General features: G+C 39.4%; 1 protein-coding gene across 10 annotated transcripts in view; it reads left to right on the top strand.

The window, feature by feature from the left end:
* Positions 1 to 22,263, top strand: part of micu3a (mitochondrial calcium uptake family, member 3a) — a 31,916-nt gene that overhangs the window by 6,514 nt on the left and 3,139 nt on the right. For 4 of the 10 annotated variants that reach the window (XM_067582014.1, XM_067582024.1, XM_067582084.1 and 1 more), the window contains 11 exons: positions 614 to 645; positions 1,728 to 1,806; positions 5,028 to 5,075; positions 6,002 to 6,084; positions 6,893 to 6,964; positions 8,642 to 8,683; positions 11,711 to 11,806; positions 18,581 to 18,675; positions 18,821 to 18,992; positions 21,193 to 21,301; positions 21,425 to 21,582. In XM_067582014.1, the coding sequence (XP_067438115.1) occupies positions 614 to 645; positions 1,728 to 1,806; positions 5,028 to 5,075; positions 6,002 to 6,084; positions 6,893 to 6,964; positions 8,642 to 8,683; positions 11,711 to 11,806; positions 18,581 to 18,675; positions 18,821 to 18,992; positions 21,193 to 21,301; positions 21,425 to 21,582 (986 nt within the window). The remainder of the gene's footprint in view (positions 1 to 613; positions 646 to 1,727; positions 1,807 to 5,027; positions 5,076 to 6,001; positions 6,085 to 6,892; positions 6,965 to 8,641; positions 8,684 to 11,710; positions 11,807 to 18,580; positions 18,676 to 18,820; positions 18,993 to 21,192; positions 21,302 to 21,424; positions 21,583 to 22,263) is intronic. The other 6 variants (XM_067582044.1, XM_067582048.1, XM_067582054.1 and 3 more) reach the window with 3 other exon arrangements.

Below are 22,263 nucleotides of genomic sequence, written 5' to 3'. Positions count from 1 at the left end.
ATTTGCTCACATTTACCCTTTCTTTTAAACCGGTAAATATCTAAACCTAGACAATCAGCTTAAATATTTCCTTTATGACAACTGGTTTAAAAATGTCCGCACAAGTCGAGTTAATCGCTAAAACTTTTTTTACAAACCCGTCGTAAAAAAAAGCTGCCGCTCCTTTCTTCGGCGGACGTGTGATTGTATTGCGTGCAAACTGTGCACCTGTATGTGTGTGTTTACATCTACCCTGGCTCACTGACATACGATACAGCCGCACATACCCTCTCAGCAGCCGACATCCTCTAATGCCCCCTTTGAAGTTGAATTAGATGAACTTTGTTGTATAAAACAGAACAAAAGTAGTATGTGCTTTTACGGGGACATTACACATACTACAAAGACAAGCACGGGGCACTTTAGACAGTACAAATGGGCCTGTGATGATGACAGTGTATATATAGTGAGTGTCTCTGTGTGTGTTAGTGTGTATGTGTGTGTGTTGTGACTGTACCCGGCACATTAAGACCCATTTCTAGATCATACAGATGCTATCTGACTGAGCCCACCCAAACTCTCTTCTCCTCTTTCCCTTCTTTTTCTCTCCTCTTTTGTCTCGTTTCCCTGGCAGGCAAGAGGCCCTGGAGGTCCCTGACCAAACAGGTGGGAGACACACTCTTAAATGCTTCTTTTTTTTTTTTCTGCTCCTCCATGTTGCAGGCATCTGTTGCATGTTACATCTGTTGCAGGCTTGCAGAGTTTGGATCTGGATTTTGCCAGGATTGTTGAAGAGATTCTTTATGTGAATGTAAAGATTCTACATGTTGCATTAGTGCATGCATCGCAGATCATTAATGGATTCATGGTCGGTATATGTAAAGTGAGACGGTTGACAGCCTCTCCTGGCCTTCATGCTGCCTTTAACACCGGATGCCAGGCCTGAAATCTTCTAGATCGCTGCTGTGGACAAAATGAGCAAATAATGAATAATTGAGTCATTTTTGAGAGGACAATATGTCAAGTAGAGGATATCTATCTGTTTCTGTGGCATTAGACTATGCAGAGCAGTCAGACCCCTTCGCTTTTTGCAGACTTTATTGTGTGTGAACAATTCTATACAATATTAAATAGAGCAAATATATTATGGATGTGTTGCTTCAGATTCAGTCCTCCAGCTCAAAAGCACAAAGGTGCTTTGCTTCAATTATGCCGTAGCTTTGCTGCTGTCAGTGGTATTGACTTTTAGTTTATGGTTAACAGGATCTTAAAGGTACCCTCTGGAGTTTTCTTGTAGACACACACAGTTATGTTTACATTCATTGTTTTTCACTAAAGGTATTGTGTGTATCCTTGAGGCGAAATAAATGTGTTGAATTCATTTTTCTTCCACCAGATACTGAATTTTTTACATCTATGTTGACATCAACTAGCAGTCTTTTTCTTCCCCCGTCCTCCCTGCGTGTCACTGCTACCAATTGTTTATCGGTGGAAAAGTGTGGTTTGCATGCACAACACAGTTGCATTACTGTCCTCTGTAGTCAGCAGCAATGTGCGTCACGTCACCCTCGTTGTCGTGCTAGCAGAGCGAGAGATTACAAGGAAACTGCTGAATAAAACGTTACTCCGTGTGCCACAAGGGGTGAAAAACTCCACGGGTACCTTTAATGTTTACAATTCCTTGAATTGTGTGTTTATATAAATGAAATGAGCTCTTTGGCTCTTCTTCACCTTCCTCTTTGTTTCAGGAGCTGGAGAAGATTCTGTTAGATACTCCTCCAGTGTGGAGAGGATCGTCCAAACTATTCCGCAACCTGAGGGAACGAGGTACACACACACGCGCACACACACACACACACACACACACACACACACACACTCACTCATGGAAAAAAAGCAGCAAAGGCACCTTGAACACCTTTGCACTCACTAATACAAATGCACACACACTTAAAGACAGAGTAAATAGTAGTCAGATAATATCAAAGTCAGTGAATGTCAGTGGATTATGATAACCGTTACAATCTAATTTCCTTTGTTAAGATATATATTATTTCACTGCTTTACAAATGTTACTGCTTTTATTTGCAGCTTTCCAGTACGATTGCTCGTGTGTGTGTGTGTGTATAGCAGGGCTTACCTGCTGATGTGTAACTAAATAGTAGTCACACTTGTGAGCTTGTGTGTGTCACTGTAGGTGTCTCTAATCCGGGGTTGGTGCCATGCTGTCCCACCTTACAGCCAAACAACCTGCTGTCCAAACTAAAAATATACCTCTCCTCTCCTCTCCTCTCCTCTCCTCTCATCTCCTCTCCTCTCTTCTCCTCTCATCTCTTCTCCTCTCCTCTCCTCTCCTCTCCTCTCCTCTCCTCTCCACTCCTCTCCTCTCCTCTCCTCTCCTCAGTGCATATGAGAACAGAACAAATAATTATACAGCACCAAAGAGAGAGAGAGAGGGAAAGATGCTCCCCCCTAATTAAAGCATTTGCTTCAGGAGTGTGTAACGTAGGAATCACACAGTCTGGGAGTAAGTCCCCGTAGTGTTAATTACACACACACAAATTGGGAGATGCTAAATATAACGCGCCGTGTGTGACGCATCCCTCTCTCTCCCTCTGCCGTGATTACACGAGTACGTTCCTCACCTCGTACCTAGCGTGTGTGTGAGTTTGTGTGTTGCATTCAGGGACCAGAGTCCAGGAGCACTGCCGTCTTCCTTTTTGTCATCACCTGGATGATGAGAGAAAAATTGAGATTAAGTGAAAAAAGAAATGGAGAGAAGGAGGAGAAGACCACACACACACACACACACACACACACACACACACACACACACACACACACACACACACACACACACAGCATCAAAACCCATTTATGTACACTAATTTGTTTTTACTTCAAAACCTCACTCACACATTTTTTCAATTCTCTCTTTCAGTCCTGTCCCTCATGTATGCCGTGCATGTGTGTGTGTGTGTGTGTGTGTGTGTGTGTGTGTGTGTGTGTGTGTGTGTGTACTGATGTCAGGATATGCTCTCTTTTCCATGTCATGATGAGCAAGGACAGTTAAAATCTCTGGAATGGCTTCATATTTCTGAGAATGACAGAGCCGTACGTTGGACAAAGGATTGCACAGTGCTGCCTGAACATAGTTGACTGTGTGTGATTGTGTGTGTGTGTGTGTGTGTGTGTGTGTATTGAGTACGCTATACAGTATATCAGTCTGTTGACAATGGGTTATTCAGTAACCTGGCACTGTAATGTTTTTACCTTTGTTGCTGAATAAACATCACACGTATTCGGCACCGTGATGAGTTCATGGTTTATCCGTAGTATTTACATTACAGACATTAACAGCTCACAGTAAATGTAAATCCATGTTGTCAGCATAATGAGTTTATATGTTATCTTTCACCTGTGGTAGAAAAGCATTATTTACAACTAACAGTCTCATATCTTAGTATCAATACAGCATCACTACATTTTTGCTAACACACATTAACAAGAGACATATTCATAGATTCCATGTATAATGGTTTGTTATGACTATTGTCATGTCATTATAATTGTCTCAACATGTGCTCATGATGAATTGTTACCATTTCTCTCACAGACCTGGACGAGTTTTAACATGATTCGTTCATGTTCATGCCATCGCTTTATTAAAGCATCATTAAGTAATTGCAGCTTTATAAAACAAGGAGGATTTTCTTGTCTTCTTAAAGAGCTTTGACTGAGTCAGCAACTGTTATTGATTATATAAAGATAATGGTTATTTATAACTTAACTTCACTAGGCTCATTTTTGACATACTATTAGCTTATTAAATTATTGTGATACAAGATACAATTCCCAAATTTATGAACATTTTCGCTCCTGTTTGGTCCACCAACTCTTGAGAAACATGTCTGGTTCTTTAGTTGCGTGATGCTTAACCCTTCTTCACCAGCTGTTGTTTTTTGGGGCAGGTAGTTCACCATGAACTTGAGTGAGCTTGCAAGCTGGGAATGTCTGCTTTTTTGTGGGGATTGTTGTGGACCGGATACTTAAAACAATCAGCTGAAAACTGCGAGGAGCTGCAGGCTGCGGCGTCACCATAAAGTGAGACTACGTCACCTGTTGGGATGCAGAAATTAGTTTGATTCCCGTGACCTCTTCTCATAAATGAGTGGTCCTTTTCTAAGAGGCTTCATGCTTTACAGTGATTTATTGCTAAAAAAAGATATTATGAATATACAATATTAGGTAATAATATAAAAAATGTTGAGTTAGAAGAGTGAACTAATAGTATAACTTATTTTTGTTTCCCTCATGATATTTGCTACTTGGGGTTCAGTGCTCATCTTTTTTTCAGTAGTATATCACTGAAAGTATGTGACCTTAAATATGCAGAATGTATTTTAGAAACCCGAGTCGTTTCAGAGTGTATCTCTTGGTCTTTGTGCATCTCGGGCTACATGGGGTAAAGAGAATTCAGTTCCAAACCAGCTCCTTTACACAAAGCAGTCAAGCATCAGGAAAACACAAGGCTCACTCTGGTTCTAGCTGGTGTCATGTTCACCTGCACACACACACACACACACACACACTCACGGGAAAGCACTCTCCCGAAACACTCAAGCGAGTCACCCTGAACTATCTGAACGATCAGACAGAAAGCGAAAAAGATTCCTAAATGGGCCCGAGGTAAGAAAGGATCACCACCTAAAACATTTTTCACGTGCTTATCCAAACAGAGACGCGTACACACGCACACACCCCATACCGGCCTGCGTCTTTACTTTGGACACTTAGGGTGTAGAAAAAGAAACGGTGTGTGGCCAAATGGCTGTTGGCAGCTCAGCTCAAGAAGACACATTTTAAGATGCTATCTTCATGAAAGGAAGGATTATGTGTGTTACTGTGAGTGTTTGTCTATGTGTGTGTGTGTGTGTGTGTCTCTCTCTCTCTCTCTCTCAAGAGGCCCACGGTCTTTGAACATCTGTAAACATTGTGTGTGTGTGTGTGTTGAATGTGACCTTTTCTTTAACTCTCTCTGTGTCTAGGCATCATCTCTTATACAGAGTACCTGTTCCTGCTCTGCATCCTGACAAGTAAGTCAATTCAGTCTCTCTACACACCCTCCTGTCACTTCACCTTGTCCTCTACTTTATTATTCCAGCTCCATCTCTCTCTCTCTTTTTCCCCCGCTTCCTCAATATTGTTCTCTCGCTAGCAGTATTCAGCGCTTATTTTGGGTGTTAGCCAAGGCTATACTAAGGCCCACCCAGAACTCAACAAGAAGCAATTATGACACAAATCTGGTGGTTTTCCCCTTCCCCTTGGGGTAAGATAGACACTGAGAGGCAGAAAGAATAAGAAAAAAGATAGCTTTACTTACTGCCTATTCAAACTATTTACATAGGCAGGAATGTTGGACATGTTACTCAAAAAAAAACTTCAGCGCTCACTGCTCACTCACCACTGTAGGTGAAAGTATTTCATATATTAAAATATTTGTGATACACCTTGAAATAGTTGACTTATGTCTGCGTTTCCCCTCAAAATCAGGAAGTGTTTATTCTCTTCTGTTAATGATCATGATATCAAAAAGTGTCACAGAAATATCTCACTTTGAAAAAGTCAACTTTACAGGACGTTTTGCATCCATTTTTGTGCGCCCACATCAAATAAGAGCCGTTATTCATGACAAAAACTATTCAGGAAACAGATGAGGGGAAGGTTTTATTTGAAAATACATCTGAGGTTTAATTTCTGAAGTAATTATTTAATGAAATTCAGTTAGTAATTACACAAACGAAACCATCTGTGCCTTCACCTGCATTAGTTTAAATAATAATTTCACATGTATGCCGTCTTGTCCTTTCTTACACAGGTTGTATAGATTTATCCACCTGCTCCTTCTCCCTATGCCCTATACGCCACTTCTTACCGTGCTATTTCTGGATTTAAAATGGCCTTTAACGCACACACACACATGCACACACTCACCCTATGTGCTCTCCTCTCTGTTCTCCAGAGCCCCATGCTGGCTTTAAGATTGCTTTCAATATGTTTGATGCAGACGGCAACCAGATGGTGGACAAGAGGGAGTTCATGGTGGTGAGTCGCAAATACTGAGAGAAAATCCATCCATCCTTGACAGAATGTACACGCCATCATTAAATATCATCTTTTACCTCCAACAGAGAAGTGTTGTTTACATTGTTAAATGTCAGAGTGACAATCAGAGTGACATGACGATTAGTGCTACAGACGAAAGCTCGAAAATAGCATTCATGTGACTTTTTGGGTGAAAAATACATTTTGCGGAACATTGGGAGATTTACTTTAATACACAAGATGTTGCATTATCATCATATAATAAACATGGGGTGTCATTCTAAATATGATGATAAGAGGGACAGATTTTACTAGACTTAACTAAGTAAATGCATAGACACCATATATGATACCAAATTAAATTTAGTTTCAGTTTGTCTCTCTGTAAAGCTCACTCATTCTAGCTTTTTTGGCTAGTTGTGTAGTTGATTATATATATTTCAGTTAAATGTTAAACCAGATCTGACCTGTAAGCACTAATGTATAACACGGTGAACACTCTGATGTCTGACTTTCCAGCATCTGGTTCATATCTGATTTTATGAGAATTGACTTAAATCCCCACTGCTTTGAGCTGAAGCTGCTTTTTTACTTAATTTATATCGATACAGATTCAGTATACGTGTTCTAAAAGTATCTTATTGCAATTATTTAACTTAAGTCAAACTGGGAAAGCAACACTCTCTTGATCATGTTGTCAGTATACACATGGTAGAGCAACATGAAAGACTGACTGACTTCCTGAACTCAGAGCTTTGAATCTGACTTCAAATTGTCAATGTGATCTTCATTCTTTCTCTTATTACAGCTTCAGGAGATCTTCCGGAAGAAAAACGAGAAGAAAGGGAGGAAAGGGGATGCTGAGAAATCAGCGCAGTTGGTAAGATAGTTGGTAACAGAGAACGAATGTGTGTGTGTGTGCAAGGATGGATGAAAAAAACAATTATTTTACCAAATACCCTGAATGCAACCAACAGAGCAACGACCTTGAGTTATCAGTCGTAGACGTGGACTTCAGTAATGCCGCTATCATCAGTGGGGTAAACTTGAAGTTAAAGATCCAGAATGTATTTGTGTTATTGAAGTTAACATAATTTATTCATATTAGGACTGTGAACAGTAAACATTGCTGTAAAGTTTCTCTTAAAATGTCATTTTAATACATCCACAATGTGATGTGATGTGGCACAACACCTCTCGTGTTTCATTTGTAATGTTGCTGAAGGTCAGATTAAATTAGATTAGACAGCTTTATTAATCCCCGATGGTGAAACTCATTTGCCACCAAATCACCTCATACTGACAACAAACAATATAAACATTGCATTCACAGTACACAACTAATAAATAAATCCATAAAAAGCCATTTGATCAACAGCTGAAAGGTGCTATGGATCTAAAAGTGGATGTATTTAAAATGACACATCATCATTCAAGTGAATTACCTGTATTTAAAGGTATTAGAGTTAACTAAACCCATCATGTAACCGTGTGCATGCTGCCTTACAGGAACTGGTTTTTTTTTGATGATGTGGTATCTCTTCTGTTTATACTGTGTACTTGTTAAACTGGATACACTCTTAAAAGAGTTTTTTCCTTTTCAACACTTCTGTGATTAAAGTTTAGGAACAACATCTTGCTTTCTTAATGTTTCAGTTACGTGTTTTATGTTTGTATCTGCAGGCTTGATGACTGTTTGTGTGGTTTGATAACTGCTTATTAATCCATCAAGCCTACACTTGTCCGGGCCGGGTCAATATTAACTTATTATACATATATCAGCATGTTGGACGATAACTAGCAAGGCATGTCAGTACAGACGATATGTTTGAGGTAATTTAGAAACAATGAGGCCATTATGTATATAGATTGTCCACCAGATTGTCACAATTCTTAAATAAAAATAGGAGGACTAAAAATATGAAAATATGCAGATATATATTTATCAAAAAATTTTAATCTCAAATATAGATATGGGTATCAACTTCAAAAATTCAGTATGGGCTGGGCTATAGTTACAATTTTAAGTAAGTCATTAATTAATTGTTATTTTGCAGGTAATATTTGCTTAATTTGAATGAAGGCTGATAATCTGGCAAGTCAAAGTTAATTTTATTTCTGTGCAATAACATATTACTGATTCTTAAAGCTGTAATGAACTTATATATAAACCATTAAGTCATCATAGTCACAACTTACGCGTACATCTTACGGTAAAGTGATACAGATTTTACATTTGTTGCTCATCTCACTGGAGCTGCAACAGATGACATTTACTATTAATCTTAAATAATGAAAGACATATTATTAAATAAATTATTAGATTGACAAATTATCTTTGGGTGCAGTGCAAAAAATAGCAGAATGATATTGTAATGCAAGATGTGTGTAGTTCTAATCATAGATACGTTGAAAATGAGATATCCTTGTGCAGAGTGTATCCACAGCCTCTTTCACTGCATGTACTAACATGTCTTTTACCTTCTCTCCTCCCTCCTCTCTGATTGCATGCTCTGTCCTCCTCTTTCTCTTTCTCATGTCTCTCTCTGTGTGTTAGAGTATGCAGCTGTATGGATATCAGGTTGCTCCCATGAACAGCGTATGTATCCGAAAACCCCGTAGTCTCCTTTTTGCTCTTCTTTAGATGGTCAAAGAAATGGATGGGAAGGTGAACAGAGAACTAGGTGTCAGCTGGGTTCAAAATTATTCATTTGAAAAAAAAAGGCAGTTTTATAAGAGCAGTAAAACCATGATGAAGACTATAATATGAAGGTGACAACAGGTTAAGCACTCACAGTAGACAGATATTTAAGAACATTTCGGAATATCTTGAAGCACTTCTGAACGTTGGACATTTGCATTTCACGATATTGGTAACTGCAGTTAAAGGAATAGGTTGACATTTTTTTTTAGATACGCTTATTAGCTTTCTTGCCGACAGTCAAGTGAGTCACCACTCTCATGTTTATATGATAAAAATATGGCTCCAGCCAGCAGACAGTTAGCTTAACTTTGCATAGCTACAGCTAGCATGGATCTGTCCAAAGATAACAAAATCTGCTTACTAGCATCTCTATAGCTCGTCAACTAACACATTATATCTAGTTTGCTTAATTTGTATGAGATCCGAAGTGTGAAAACGTCAAGTTTGACCTTTTGTTCGGTTGTACACTGGACTATTTCTTTGTCGGGGTTCTGGTTGCCTGTAACTTTGGACAGAGCGAGGCTAGCTGTTTCCCCCTGCATCCAGTCTCTATGCTAAGCTAAGCTAACCGTGTCCTGGTTCTAGGTTTATTCTTATGGACAGACATGATGGTGGTCTTGATCTTCTAACCTAACTCTTAGCAAGAAAGCAAATAAGCATATATCTTCTTTAATTTCCCCTTTTATAAGTTGCAATTCACATAAAAATGCTGTTTCTGATAAATTACAATTATATGGTAGAGAAATAGAGGAGATAGAGAAACAGCCTGCTCATACAAACTACATTTACCCTAGTTTTCACTAATTGAGTATTTTGTTTGGACTATTTCCCTTCATTCTGGGGACTCTGTTTAATTCCCCCGTCACCCACATGCTGGACCCTGACCCAGTCCACTTGATCCTCTGTTGTCAGTTAAATGTACTCAGTAGTAGGCTGCTTGAAAGGGTGGATGAAAGAATGGATGGAAAGAGGGAGGGCAGCAGAGAAAGACTGTTCAAGACAGCGTCCATCTGCCAGCTCAGCCGAGTGATTGATCGAGGGATGATGGCAGAGGGTGGGATGAATGGAGAGAGGGATGACAGAAGAGGAGTAATATATTTAAGGGGTCAGGCGAGATGAACTCTTGCAAAAAGAGAGTGATGTGATTTAAAACGACTCGAGACACTCTAAAGCTGGAAACACAATCAGCCGCTGTCCATTTTAGACATGTTTTAGGACACGTGCTGTTTGTTTAGTCATTTGTGTTTGTTCCTGTTGAGGGGAGTTTTGTTAGGAGGGATTTTTTATTGAAGGATACAAACAGAAAGTTGCTTCTATTGTCTGAGCAGATTCACATTTCCATTAGAAAGAAAGCAAAGTTTGTAGTAATGGGTGAACATCAGTTTGCTGGCATCCAAAATTAAACTGACAACCATTTTATTATTTCATGTAAAAGAAGGATTTATTCTCTTGTTATGATTCTGTTAAGAATTAAAAAACACCATTCTGATAATAAGTTATGATCACATAAAAGGCTGGAAATAACTATTAAATCAAAATTAGCAAGTAATAATGAAATATGAGAGATTTGAACACTGAAATTGTGTAGAAAACAAACATTTTTACGATCTTATTTAAAGGAAAAAAGGTAAATTCCTCTTGGGATTAATGATAAACGCGGTAGAAGTCTGTCCATCCTGAGTTGTAATGAAGATTTTTTACTGAAGATGTACAATGACACAAGATTTGTACTGTCCAGTGACTGAATACAACATCCACTTATCTCTATTCAGACTATGAGCTTTCATTCTCTCTCTCGCTTCCTTTCTCTCTCTCTCTCTCACACACACACACACACACACACACACACACACACACACACACGCTCCTCGTCCTGTCAGCGTCGTGATGGATAGCTGCATTGTCACCGTGAAGTTAAGAGCGGTGCAGGGTCATGTTAAAATGGCCGCTGCTTGGTTCTCCCTGGAGAGAAAGACGATGTGGGTGGTCAGGAGCTCAGCACCGCTGTCGGCTTTAATGAAGGCAGAATACACTCTTAACAGAACCGGCTCAAAAAAAAGTCAGCTTTTTATAGTGTCAGGGACGGAAATACTTTCAGCTGGTTTACTATCATATGAGTAACACAGGAAAACCTGCTTTTGGGTGGAAGAACTGTGTATTTGCTTCAGAGAGATCAGAGATTAGATAAAAACAGATTTTTTATTCAGATTTGATCAAAATTTGACTTGTGTGTGATGCTGAATCAGTGCAAAGGCATGGTAAAGAAAGGCTAGGTTTAGTGCTTTGAATATAGTAGCCTTATAGCAGCAATTAAAAAATATAGAGAACAAATATTCCAAATATGTCCTTTGCTTTATCTGAGATGTATCTAGATTTGGAGAGAAGAAGAGTTTTTGTATATAATCTGACCCTTCCTCCCTTCATTCCTGCTGTGTTTGACACTAATGAGTGTTTATGCTTGGTGTTTACCAGTGTGGATGAATTTACAGCGAAGTCAAACATCATAAATCAATATTAGTGCTGTAGATGAAATGGTCTTGATGACAGAAAATGAATTCTTAACATTTGAGGTTTTGATTATCTTTCTCCCAAGCTGTATTAGCCAGCTTTTCTATTTCACTACACTATAGAGTTAGCAAATAATTCCCACATCTGTCACTATTCGTCATAACCATTTTGGATGAATGTGGTTCCCACATTGTTAGTTCAGTAAAGGCCTGATTCTAGCATAATAATCTTGATCTGGTATACTGTATATATGCTATATGCTACTATATGTGACACTGTTTGTGATTATACAGTATATGTGTATGTTTGTATTCATGAGAACTGATAGAGTGATCATTGAAAGCTGAAGTTTACTTCCTGAAGTGGTAGAATTGGAAGTGAACTGACCCTGGCCCTGCTTGACCGCTCCTACAGGTGCTAAAAAAAGACAGTCAGGAGTTTGTGGCGCGGAGTTACTGGGACGTTCTGAGACGAAGCGCCAGTCAAGTCCTCTTTTCTGACCTGGCGGAGGTACACAGACCCAACTGTCCTCTGTCGCTTCATCCCTCCATTATTCATCCTCCACTCTTTCTTTATCCTCTCCTTCCAGTCATCCCAGTAGGTTCACGGTTACATAGCTGCATCAAGCTCGGCCAGAATAAGACCAGAAACGCAAGAAGACGTGGAGTCCTTAGTCAGGCCGAACTGCTCAATTTTCACATAAACCAAAAGATTCCTTTTGTTATTTTTTATTTCAAATTCCTCATGGCTAAAAAAACCCAAAATGTTTGTCAGTATGGGATTGTTATAAAAGTTATGATCCCGTTAACTCTTTTATTCTGGGTTGGCTTGATACTGATGTACACACATTAGTTCAGATGTACCTTCCTATCTCTCCCAGCATCTCTAGTTTTCATCACCACTCCCTCGCCTCATGAAGTTAGATTATTCAATAGCTGCTATACTTCTATCACTCTGTTTTTACAAACCACATTAAGAGTCTAGAGACTACCTTCCCTTTCCCTTCGTGTAAAATCATTCCTGTTTGGAGGAGCTCAGACTCCTCACACTCAACACGATATTATCACGCAGTATAAACTTTCTTTCTCAACTTGACACTCTTTCTAAATTTGTATGTGAAATCTGAGTCTCCTCCAAATGTTTGAAGAATCTTTCTACCATAACCCATTTCATGATGTCACTCACATATCCCTGTTGGAACAAATATAACAAGAACTTTCTTCTTTATATTTGTTCTTGTTGATTATGATTTCTAAAGAATTTTATCTATTGTACTGCTGTGACAGATCTGTCCAATGATGCTAGTTAGATCAAAGATATTGTAACGTTTGTATCTTAATAACCTGTTTCTCAGTCTTATCACCTGCCTTTTGTCTCTTCATTATGCTTCTGTATGGGTATCTGTGCCTTGTTATCTGTGCCGTGTTGTGGCTAGTGTTGTAACTTTGGTGTGAAATCATTCTCAGTTTACACCACAACCTGTGTAATGACACCGGTATAATGATAAGAACGCTTCCTGCACAGCACATACAAAAAACCCTGATCATTATAGCAGCAAACACTCTTCTTCAATCACATAGAACTGATGAATAATCTTTGTTGGAGTACAGAAATCTATTGCTTCGAAACTTTGAATTACAAAAGTATATACATTTGGAAATTCAAAATATGATATATGATAGTGATACCTTTAAACATAACCTCAAAAGTGAATGCTTACAAGATTAGACATAAATATAACTTATCACACAATGAAGTGTTTTGGGGCACAATTAATAGAATGAAAAGAATCACTTAACAAGTTCGTAAGATAGCAAATTTTGGCAATTTGTGTTAAATTGAAAAATCTTGTCTTTACTACCTTTTCATTGGCTTCCAGATATGTCTAACATACGTGCAAGACAGCGTAACGTCAATAGAAAAAAACAGCTTGAAGGTGCTGGTAATGATTAATAACAGCTAACGTAGTGCTAGCAGGCTAGCTCCCAGGCTAATGACAGGCTATGTGCTGCGGTGGCAGCGGAAGCTGAGGTGGAGGTAATGACAGTGAAGTGTGTCGGGGCTGACCTTGTATTTACACGGAGGAGCCTTTCATCTGCCGGGACGTCAGACGGACAGAACAGACAGAGAGGGAAGGAGGGGTGAGGACAAACAGGGATATTAAAAGTGTGAGGGAAATAGAAAATTGATAAAATGAAGAAGATTAAATAAAACGTCAGACACGATAGAAGGAAAAAGGAACGGGCTGAAGAGAAACAAAACACTGAATTTTAACTAATCTTTTAAGAACGCTTGATCAGATAAGTAGAAAACCAGAGGGTGAAGAAGAAAAAAAAAAAGGAAGAGATAAAATCAGAGAGACAACAAAGAGGTGAGAGAGGCCCAAAGAAGATGCCACAGGTCAGCAGGGAGAACAAATGTTGAGGAACAAAGTGTGTGGAGAGAAAAAAGGTTTTGGGAAGCACATTCAGGGGGAAAAGAAAGAAGCAGGTTGTATTTAGAGAAAGATGTGTTTACTCAACAGATTAGTCACCATTATACCTCTTTGCTTTTGTCTGGCGAAGGAGGGTCTGACTGACAGGTAGAGAAGGAGGGAGGGAATGAAAGGCCAAATCACCTCTATGTTTGTCAGCTGAAGGAGGTACTGACGGGTAGTATGAGGAGAAAGGAAATCAGAGTAATAAGAGCAGGGAAAGAAGTGATAGGAGAGGGAGAGAAGAAGAAAGAAGAGATTAAAAAAAAATAGGAGGGAGGTGTGGGGAGAAAGAAGAACAAATCGTGGGAAGGGAAAGGGAGGGTGAGCTGTTTTTACCCCTGTAAGGTGTGACTGACTGACAGTCTGACTGACTTGACTAAAGACAGACAATGAGCTCTTCCTCCGAGGTATTACTCACAGATAGGGAGGGTGAGGAAGACTGTTTAGTGTTTACATCAGTAATTACTGTTTTTACCTTCAGCTTCATGATCAAAGTCTGTTGAAGCTTACACACACACACACACACGCACACACACGAGTACATGGACAAATAGACACATGCATACACCAGGTGTCGGCTCGTGCCCTGTGGGCGTGGTAATCATTACGTCGTCATGGGGATGATGAGCTCACACTAGTGCTGCCACACTTCCAGGAATGATAAGCTTGTTATGATCAGTTTGGCATTATGTCTACCTGAGGTTAGACTGATACAGGTTCCTCAAGGACAAATATTAATACCAATGTTTTTCAATTCTTGACGATTTGTGCCACTATTCATCCGCTTTTTGACCAAAGACTAAATCTATGCACAGTGAAATTCCACCACAGTACAGTGAGTTCAAGTTTTCTCTGGTTAGACATTTGATTTAAAAATAAGTTATAGTCGCTATAATCAAAACAGTCACTAGTTCTAGTGTCATGTTCGAGGTTAACGATACCGGCTGTTTTCCTACGATGCCAGTCCAAGCCTGCTCGGATAAGAAATCTTAAAATGGTTAATGATTAAAGCTGTACACTTTTCGTATTAGCAATATATCAAATAACTATGTGTAATGTGAAAGGAGTCACTTGTAGAGATGAACCTACATAAACTTATAAGCCAACTCAAGAGCTCTTTAGTATCTTTTAGTGCATTGTTTTGGATTTACGAACTTCAGCTTTACTCTCTGGTTCAGTCTCAATGCTCTCATCAACAGCAGCAGGCTGTTTTTACTAAAAAAACTTTAAACCTGCAATAACTATTTTTTTGGCCACTTAAACTTATTCTGCAAACTGTTACTTATTTACACATCCAGCAGTTACAGAACAATATATCATTCATTCATGTTTCGCAACCCTCCGAATAAGTCCAATATTCACTTCTTACTCTTTTTTTGGTCTCTATCAACTCCTGAGGAAATATCTGCCTCTTTAGCTGCTAAATTCTCCACCAGTTAGTTCCTAACTGTGTCTGTTTGCCGTTTGGTGCTGAGCAGGTGGGATTTTAGAGCTTTTTCTCTAAAAACAGCTGCCTGCAGCGGCCGAAAACGACACCGAGAGCAGTGAGAGTGGAGCAAAATAGTAAAGTTGCAGGCTGGAGAGCTAAACAATGAGCTGAAACTTGCTATAAAGTTCCATAAACGCCTCTCACACATTGTCATTTGATACATTGGTGTTGTAAAAAATAACACTGGGCTTCTCTAACTATGTTTTTTACCACATGAACCCACTCATTGCACATTAGATTAGACAGCCATCAGATTCCAGAAGAATTTCTTTAATGGCATATAAAATGATTTTCTTGTTTTAAGAGCAAAACAGCAACTTAAACAGTTTTATATTACCAAAAGAACAGGAGAGAAATCCAGAGAGGAGAGAGGAGAGGCAGAGACACACCACCTGGTCTAGATGTATGAACCACTCATGTGTCATAAAGACTTCAGTAATGTGTCAGTTATAAGATAAAAGAGCAAAATGTATTTTTGTCCTGTTTGTCCATAATCAGAGGCTTAATGAAAAGACCCTTAAATAAGTGAGACAGAGAAAAACAAGACGCTGAAATGATACGTCTGTAATTGTTTCAGTTTGTCAGTGTTTATATGAAGCAAATCTTCCTTTGTCCCTAATCAGAGACCAAAAGACCAGACTGCGAAGTGAATCACAAACAGACCAAAAGTTGAGAGTCACATTGTGTGTGGTCTTAAAACAAGATTTTCTTTTAATGTCCGTTTCCCAGAACACATTTTTTTATCCTGTGAGTAACCAATCTGCATCCATTAAAGCAGCATCTACTAAAGGGCATTTTGTTTGGACTTTGGTTAGTTAATCCACTGAGAGCATATGAATAATGTGCATCGGTAGCTGTAATTGCCCAAAACTGAGACCTATAATCTGATTGCGCAACCTGTTTCAACTGAATTTAATAGACTTTTGCCGTTTGACCTTTTAGATAACTACACGCCTATCCCAGAGGTTCCCAACCTCGGGGTCAGCATCACTCAAGAGGATGACGAGATGAATCTGAGGGGAAGTTTGGAAGGAAGAACAAAAATATTTTTCTGCTCCATAAAACAGTGTTTATTTGTAGGAGATTTATCTTTGCTTTGTCCTGTAAAATAATGTAGTTTTATCTCTACAGGCCTCTAGAAAGTGATGAAATTAAATGATCTGGAAAGTTAAAAATCACCCTTCGATTTAAAGCTCACAGTTCATAGAAATATATAAACTTTTCAGCAGGATTAATATCACATCTTTGACAAGCCAAAAAGGCGAAACCTTAACTTACTTAACTTACTCACCTGAATCAATATGCAAAGTTTTCTCTCCATCATGATATTATATTGACAGACCTAATACACACTGTGTCACACCAAACAAGCACAACAAAAACTACAACACCTTGACTTTAGCAAACATCGTCTTTTCTTTTCTTCTTTAAAATCTGTGTCATCTTGTTTGACGTTTTCTTCTTGTCCCGCATTGGATTTTAGGATTTTACCCTCGAGGTAGAACCACGACTGGCATCTTGCTGATGATAATTATGATGATAATGATGATGATGATGGAAATGGCACAAACGCTCCACCTCCTTAGAGGGACATGAGATTTCACTCAATCTGATGTCTGCATATACCTTTTAGCATGGCCATGGATTGAACAGAGGGCGGGGGGAGGGGGGGGGGGTTGACTGGGTGGGGCATGGCAGTGAGAGAGAGAGTAAAAAGATGGGATTTTGACATCCTCTCTTTCTGTCCTGGCACTGGCTGAGTTTTTATGGAGCTGCTCAAAAGCACAGTCACCTTTTTCTGAGATAAGACACGTTAGCATACGTACATATATTCACGCAAACGATTACGCACAGTCCTCTCGAAGGCACACCAAACCTATCCCAAGTCACCTTGTTTCCTCTTCTCCAGAGGGGGTTTTTGTAAGGGATTAAAAAAGTGTTAAACAACAGATTACAGCACAAACAAAGAGAACAAACAGCACAAAGCCTGTTAAATGGGATAATTGAGCGAAGATACTTGCAAACACCAGAGGCAAGATAAGATAGAGGGATATGTAAACAAGAAGTGTAGAAAAAAAAGAAAGAGAAAGAAACACCAGAAAACTGGCAAAGGTGACACCCAAGAGTCTCATCCGTTGACGGAAAAAGGTGGAATCGTCTCACATTCTCTGCATTTGTGCTCATGTGGGTTTTGTTTAGCGCTGCTGTTTGTGATTTGATATTCTGTTCGGGTGTGTCAATGTGGCATTTGCAGAGAAATGCATGGGACGTGGTGGCTTTAATGTGTCTGTGTATGTTCGCCAGCTAAGTGTCTGTATGTTTATCTGTCTTGTCCTTAATTGTTCTTCCACAAGTCTTCTCACCCTCCTCTCTCTTCCGTTTCTCTTTGTCAACTGTTCTTTCTCTCTTTGTCTACACATCCTCAGCGGAGTATAGGCATGACTCTGTTTGTCATTGTGTCCCTGTATTTTTCTTTGTACTGCTACTTAAGCACTTCTCATGTCTTCACCAGCCTCTGTTGGTCTGTGTTTCACGCTGCTACAGCAACACTCCTCGCCAGTCTGGGCTGCATGAAGAGATAGTTGAGCTATACAAGAAATAATTAGTGTCAGGGCCACAAAAATATCTCTCATTGCTTTGCTTTCGAGAGCCAATGATGAGGAAGATCTTTGCTGTCCGGTCATTTAATCCCACTCATGTTCTTTCCTCATGCAACCCCCAGTCTCATAGAAACACACCTTTGCATCACTCAGTTCAGTTTCATTCAGATTTAAAAATCGACTCTAATCTGATTTTAGTACTCGGTCATGATGGCCAAATCAAAGTTGTCAAATACGTACGATATGTCCCCAATCACAGGTTACCACATGCAACTGCCGTGATACAACAGGAAGTTGCCTTCCTGTCCATCTGCGCAGCAAATATCTTCCTGAATGCTTCGACAGGGAAATGTTTCCACCATGTCTAAATTGTGTCTATAACTCAAATGAACACCTATCTGATCTGAGAGATTTAACTTTAGCGTTATTGCTGCCTAGACTGGTGCGTTGATGTCATGATGGCCGCTGACTGTTTGTCTGAGCTGATCGGTATTGGTCTGTTTGATTGACAGTTTGTCGTTGCTCATTTAATGCACGTTTTGCACACGTGCAGCAGAAACCTGCTTCCCGCTAGCCTGGCACCACGGTGGCCATGTTGGATTGCTGATGGACTCCTGCCCACTGCTTCTCCTCCAACCAAAATGCTTGAAGTTTCTGATGAGTAACTCATTGATTTTCTCTCTTATCCCCCTCATGACTCCCTGTCTGATGATTCATAGCGAGCAGATGAGAGTATAACGATTGACACCACCCTATTGGTCCATTTCTTTGGAAAGAAAGGGAAGGCAGAGCTCACCTTTGATGACTTCTACAGGTACTAAAAATACACAAGAGCAAGAGCACAAAATGTTTGCTAATGCTATGAACAATATAAACCAAACCTCAAAATACCAACATGCTTCTTATGAGAGATCTTTGAGTAAAATCTCTTCTCCTTTCTTTTCTTTTCTGTTCTTCAGGTTTATGGATAACCTCCAGACTGAGGTGTTGGAAATTGAGTTTCTGACCTACTCTAAAGGGATGACTACTATCAGTGAAGAAGACTTTGCCAAAATCCTGTTGCGCTTCACCAATGTGGAGAACATCAGCGCCTATCTGGAGAACGTCCGGCAGTGTATACCTGATGAGAAGGTACAGCACATGCATGCACACCATTTTTAACTGGTAGAGGAACGCATGGACATACATGTAAGGAAGGGATATCCACAGCATAATACATAAAACCTTCTCTCTGTCTCAAAAGAGTAACTTTGAGTTCATTCTGACCATGTTGTGGGTGGATTGCCTCAGCCCTTTTTTAGGTGCTAAACAGCTAAATTGTGTTTCTTCTTATCTACTAAAGTACTGGACTGAAGTTTTGCACTGAGGTCCCTCCTGCCTGTTTTTTCAGATTTTTAATGGCTCCCAGCAGGTCCAGTCCAGTGCGCCATGATTGATACAGCCAATAACACTTATTAAGCAGGCTTAGGCTGTGATATTTTCTCTTTACAGAAATTATTTAATAAATGTTTTAAAAGTGTCTTTCAGCATTCCAAGTCGAGCAACAGAAAGAGTTTCTTTTGCGTGCTGATGCTCTTCAGACAGTCCCACATCAGATCTTATGTAGCAGCTCTTCATGCAAATCAGATTGACTGAGATCATTTAGATCTGTAGTGACATCTGTAAGTATCCCCCATAGTATGCACTTCTAGCAATGACTTGAGACATCTCAACCATGACACTGGATGTTCTGCCATCTTTGTAGATTGAATAGAAATATATAGATGTCAACTTTAATGGGTCACTGTTATCAAACGTATTGACAGCAAGAGCTATCAAACATTATAGTTTCCCTGTTAATCTTACTTGACACTTACTAAGATACATTTAGGGACTTTTTAATGGCTACTTTAAAGATTGAGAAGTCATAACAAACAGGTTCAAACAGGCTCCTCTTGTACTTTGGACATTTCAGAATAAGTCAATTAAAGTATGTAAATGAATGCAAAATATGTGGGGAAAAAAACATGCAAAGTTGCCAAAATGTGATCTTTTGAATTATTAATTTTTCTTTAGATGACAAAAATACCTCTTCAAATCATCTCTTCATACATCTGTTTGATTTATTCCTCCTCTACGGATGCTCCTAACCCTTCCAGCCATCTAGAGAGTCCGTAATTTCCCACCACTGTCTCTGCCTGAGGCTGTTGTGGCTTTCCACACTTCAGTGCTCCACTGCTTCACTTGATCACACACACACACACACACACACACAAACACACACACACTTGACAGTGCCGGTCTATCTATCTATCTATCTATCTATCTATCTATCTATCTATCTATCTATCTATCTATCTATCTATCTGTGTCTGTCTGTCTGTAGTCTTTATACAACCAGGTTCTGTTTCTGTCCTTCCCTTTTTTTTCCTTTTCATGCTGTGGAAGAAGCAGGAGGTTGGTCTCTGCCTCGTACAATACATCTAACCTGCAGTTACAATCTGTCAGTCTATCCCGCTATCCAGTTAGCACGCCATCCTTTCTTTCTCCATATGAGGGTTGGAGAGGTTAGCACACACAGATAAACACCTAATTACACCTATTTATCTGTGTATTTTAACCTGGATTTACTCATGTAAAGCTACATAGACGACATTTTCTTATTTCTTTTAATCTTTTTTTTTTTACTGTGTCTCTTATATATGTAGCCATCATACGTCTGTCTTTGATTCAAAGCAAAGAGCATGTGGTGGTTTTGCATAAACAAAAGAATCCTAGACTTGAAGTTTGTTCACATGAGCTTTTGTCATTAATTTCATTGTAAGCATATATAAAGCTCATATAAAGAAAATCATCCTTGAGTCACATTGTCTTATCCACAGTGTACAACCACCTGCCGTTTGAACAGTCAGCTACGTGTTGAATGGCTTCGGCATTAGTGCTGTGTGCAGCTCCTCTAGGATTGTAAAATACTGCAAGAAGGCTGCTTTTTGTATTTTTCATATCATGTGCACACAATCCTGTCATTAATGACCTCTTATGTCATTAATAGACCCGTTTCATGAAGTCTCTCTGTTAGTGGTCAGTAGTATGGTCAGTTGTTTTTTTACATTTTTTTGGTTTTGGTTAGTTAATATTTCAGGTCACAGAGCTGATGTGCCTCGAGGAATGTTGTATGCACGTCTGTCAAGGTCACTTTGGATGGCAGTCTGTGCTGAAACAGTCATTACTCTCGTTTACTAGCTTCTTTTTTTCCCGAGTACGGCATTTTCATCAATATTTTTCCCCCTAGTAATTTTCCTGACTGGTTATAGTGTTCTTGCCTCATGTGTGGTTTCTCCTGGTGTTTCAGGGAATCACCTTTGATGAGTTCAGATCCTTCTTCCAGTTTCTCAACAACCTCGAGGACTTCGCCATCGCCATGCAGATGTACAATTTCGCTTCTCGCTCAATCGGACAAGGTAGGAAGACAGCAACTACGGTCTCACGAGGTTTCTGCTTAGACACACGGACGCAGTGTTTTCTCCTCCAGCTTGGTGGGCAGAAAGCTAGAAAAATGTTTTACTTTGTTTTACTCCTACCAGATGAGTTTGCGAGGGCCGTGTATGTGGCCACAGGTCTGAAGCTGACACGTCACCTGGTCCACACTATCTTCAAGATCTTTGATGTAGATCACGACGACCAGCTTTCATACAAGGAGTTCATTGGCATAATGAAGGACCGGCTGCACAGAGGAGCCAGGGTGAGGAACCGTGTGCGAGAGAAACTGAAAGATTAATGCTAGTAGAGGAAAAGCGCTCATAGTCATGAACATACCATCAGTCGAGTCAGTCAGTAGCTGATTGGACAAGATGTGCATCAATTTAAAAAATAATTGCAGATTTCTACTGCATAGGTAAGCTAGTTTTAAGAAATCATCATATTCACAGCGGTGAATTTTTCCTTTAAAATTATCTATGAAAAGGAGCCTATGTTGTTCTGTTCAGGATGATCTAATCATATCCCCTCTATTGTCCTGGTGAAATTCCCAGTATAAGTAATCATCTTTTGTGAAGCATGAACAAAAAAAACATCCAATTTCCAGGTCAAGTCTGCAAACACAACAGACACTTTGGTAGTGTGTTTTATTCGGATGACTTGTCACGATTTGTTTGAGAGCCAAATATCTGTTCTAAAAATCTGAGGCTATCATTGAACCTTCTGCCATTGCAGAAGAAATTTAAAAGAAATTAAATACAAGAAATTAAAAATGTAGCCAAAATGGAAACAACACACAGAAAACGACTTTACACAGAGTAGAATAAAATCCATACAAAACATTTAGATTGTAAAGAATATAAAGCTGATAAAAGACCTTCAGTGAGATTTCAGTTAAATAGGGATGTAAAACATTCTAAATGACACACAATATCGCTAAGGTTGT

Source organism: Thunnus thynnus, chromosome 3 (genome assembly GCF_963924715.1).
Source record: "Thunnus thynnus chromosome 3, fThuThy2.1, whole genome shotgun sequence".
Taxonomy (NCBI): Eukaryota; Metazoa; Chordata; class Actinopteri; order Scombriformes; family Scombridae; genus Thunnus; species Thunnus thynnus.
The sequence above is the reverse complement of the archived record's forward strand: the minus strand, read 5'-3'. Positions and strand labels throughout refer to the sequence as shown.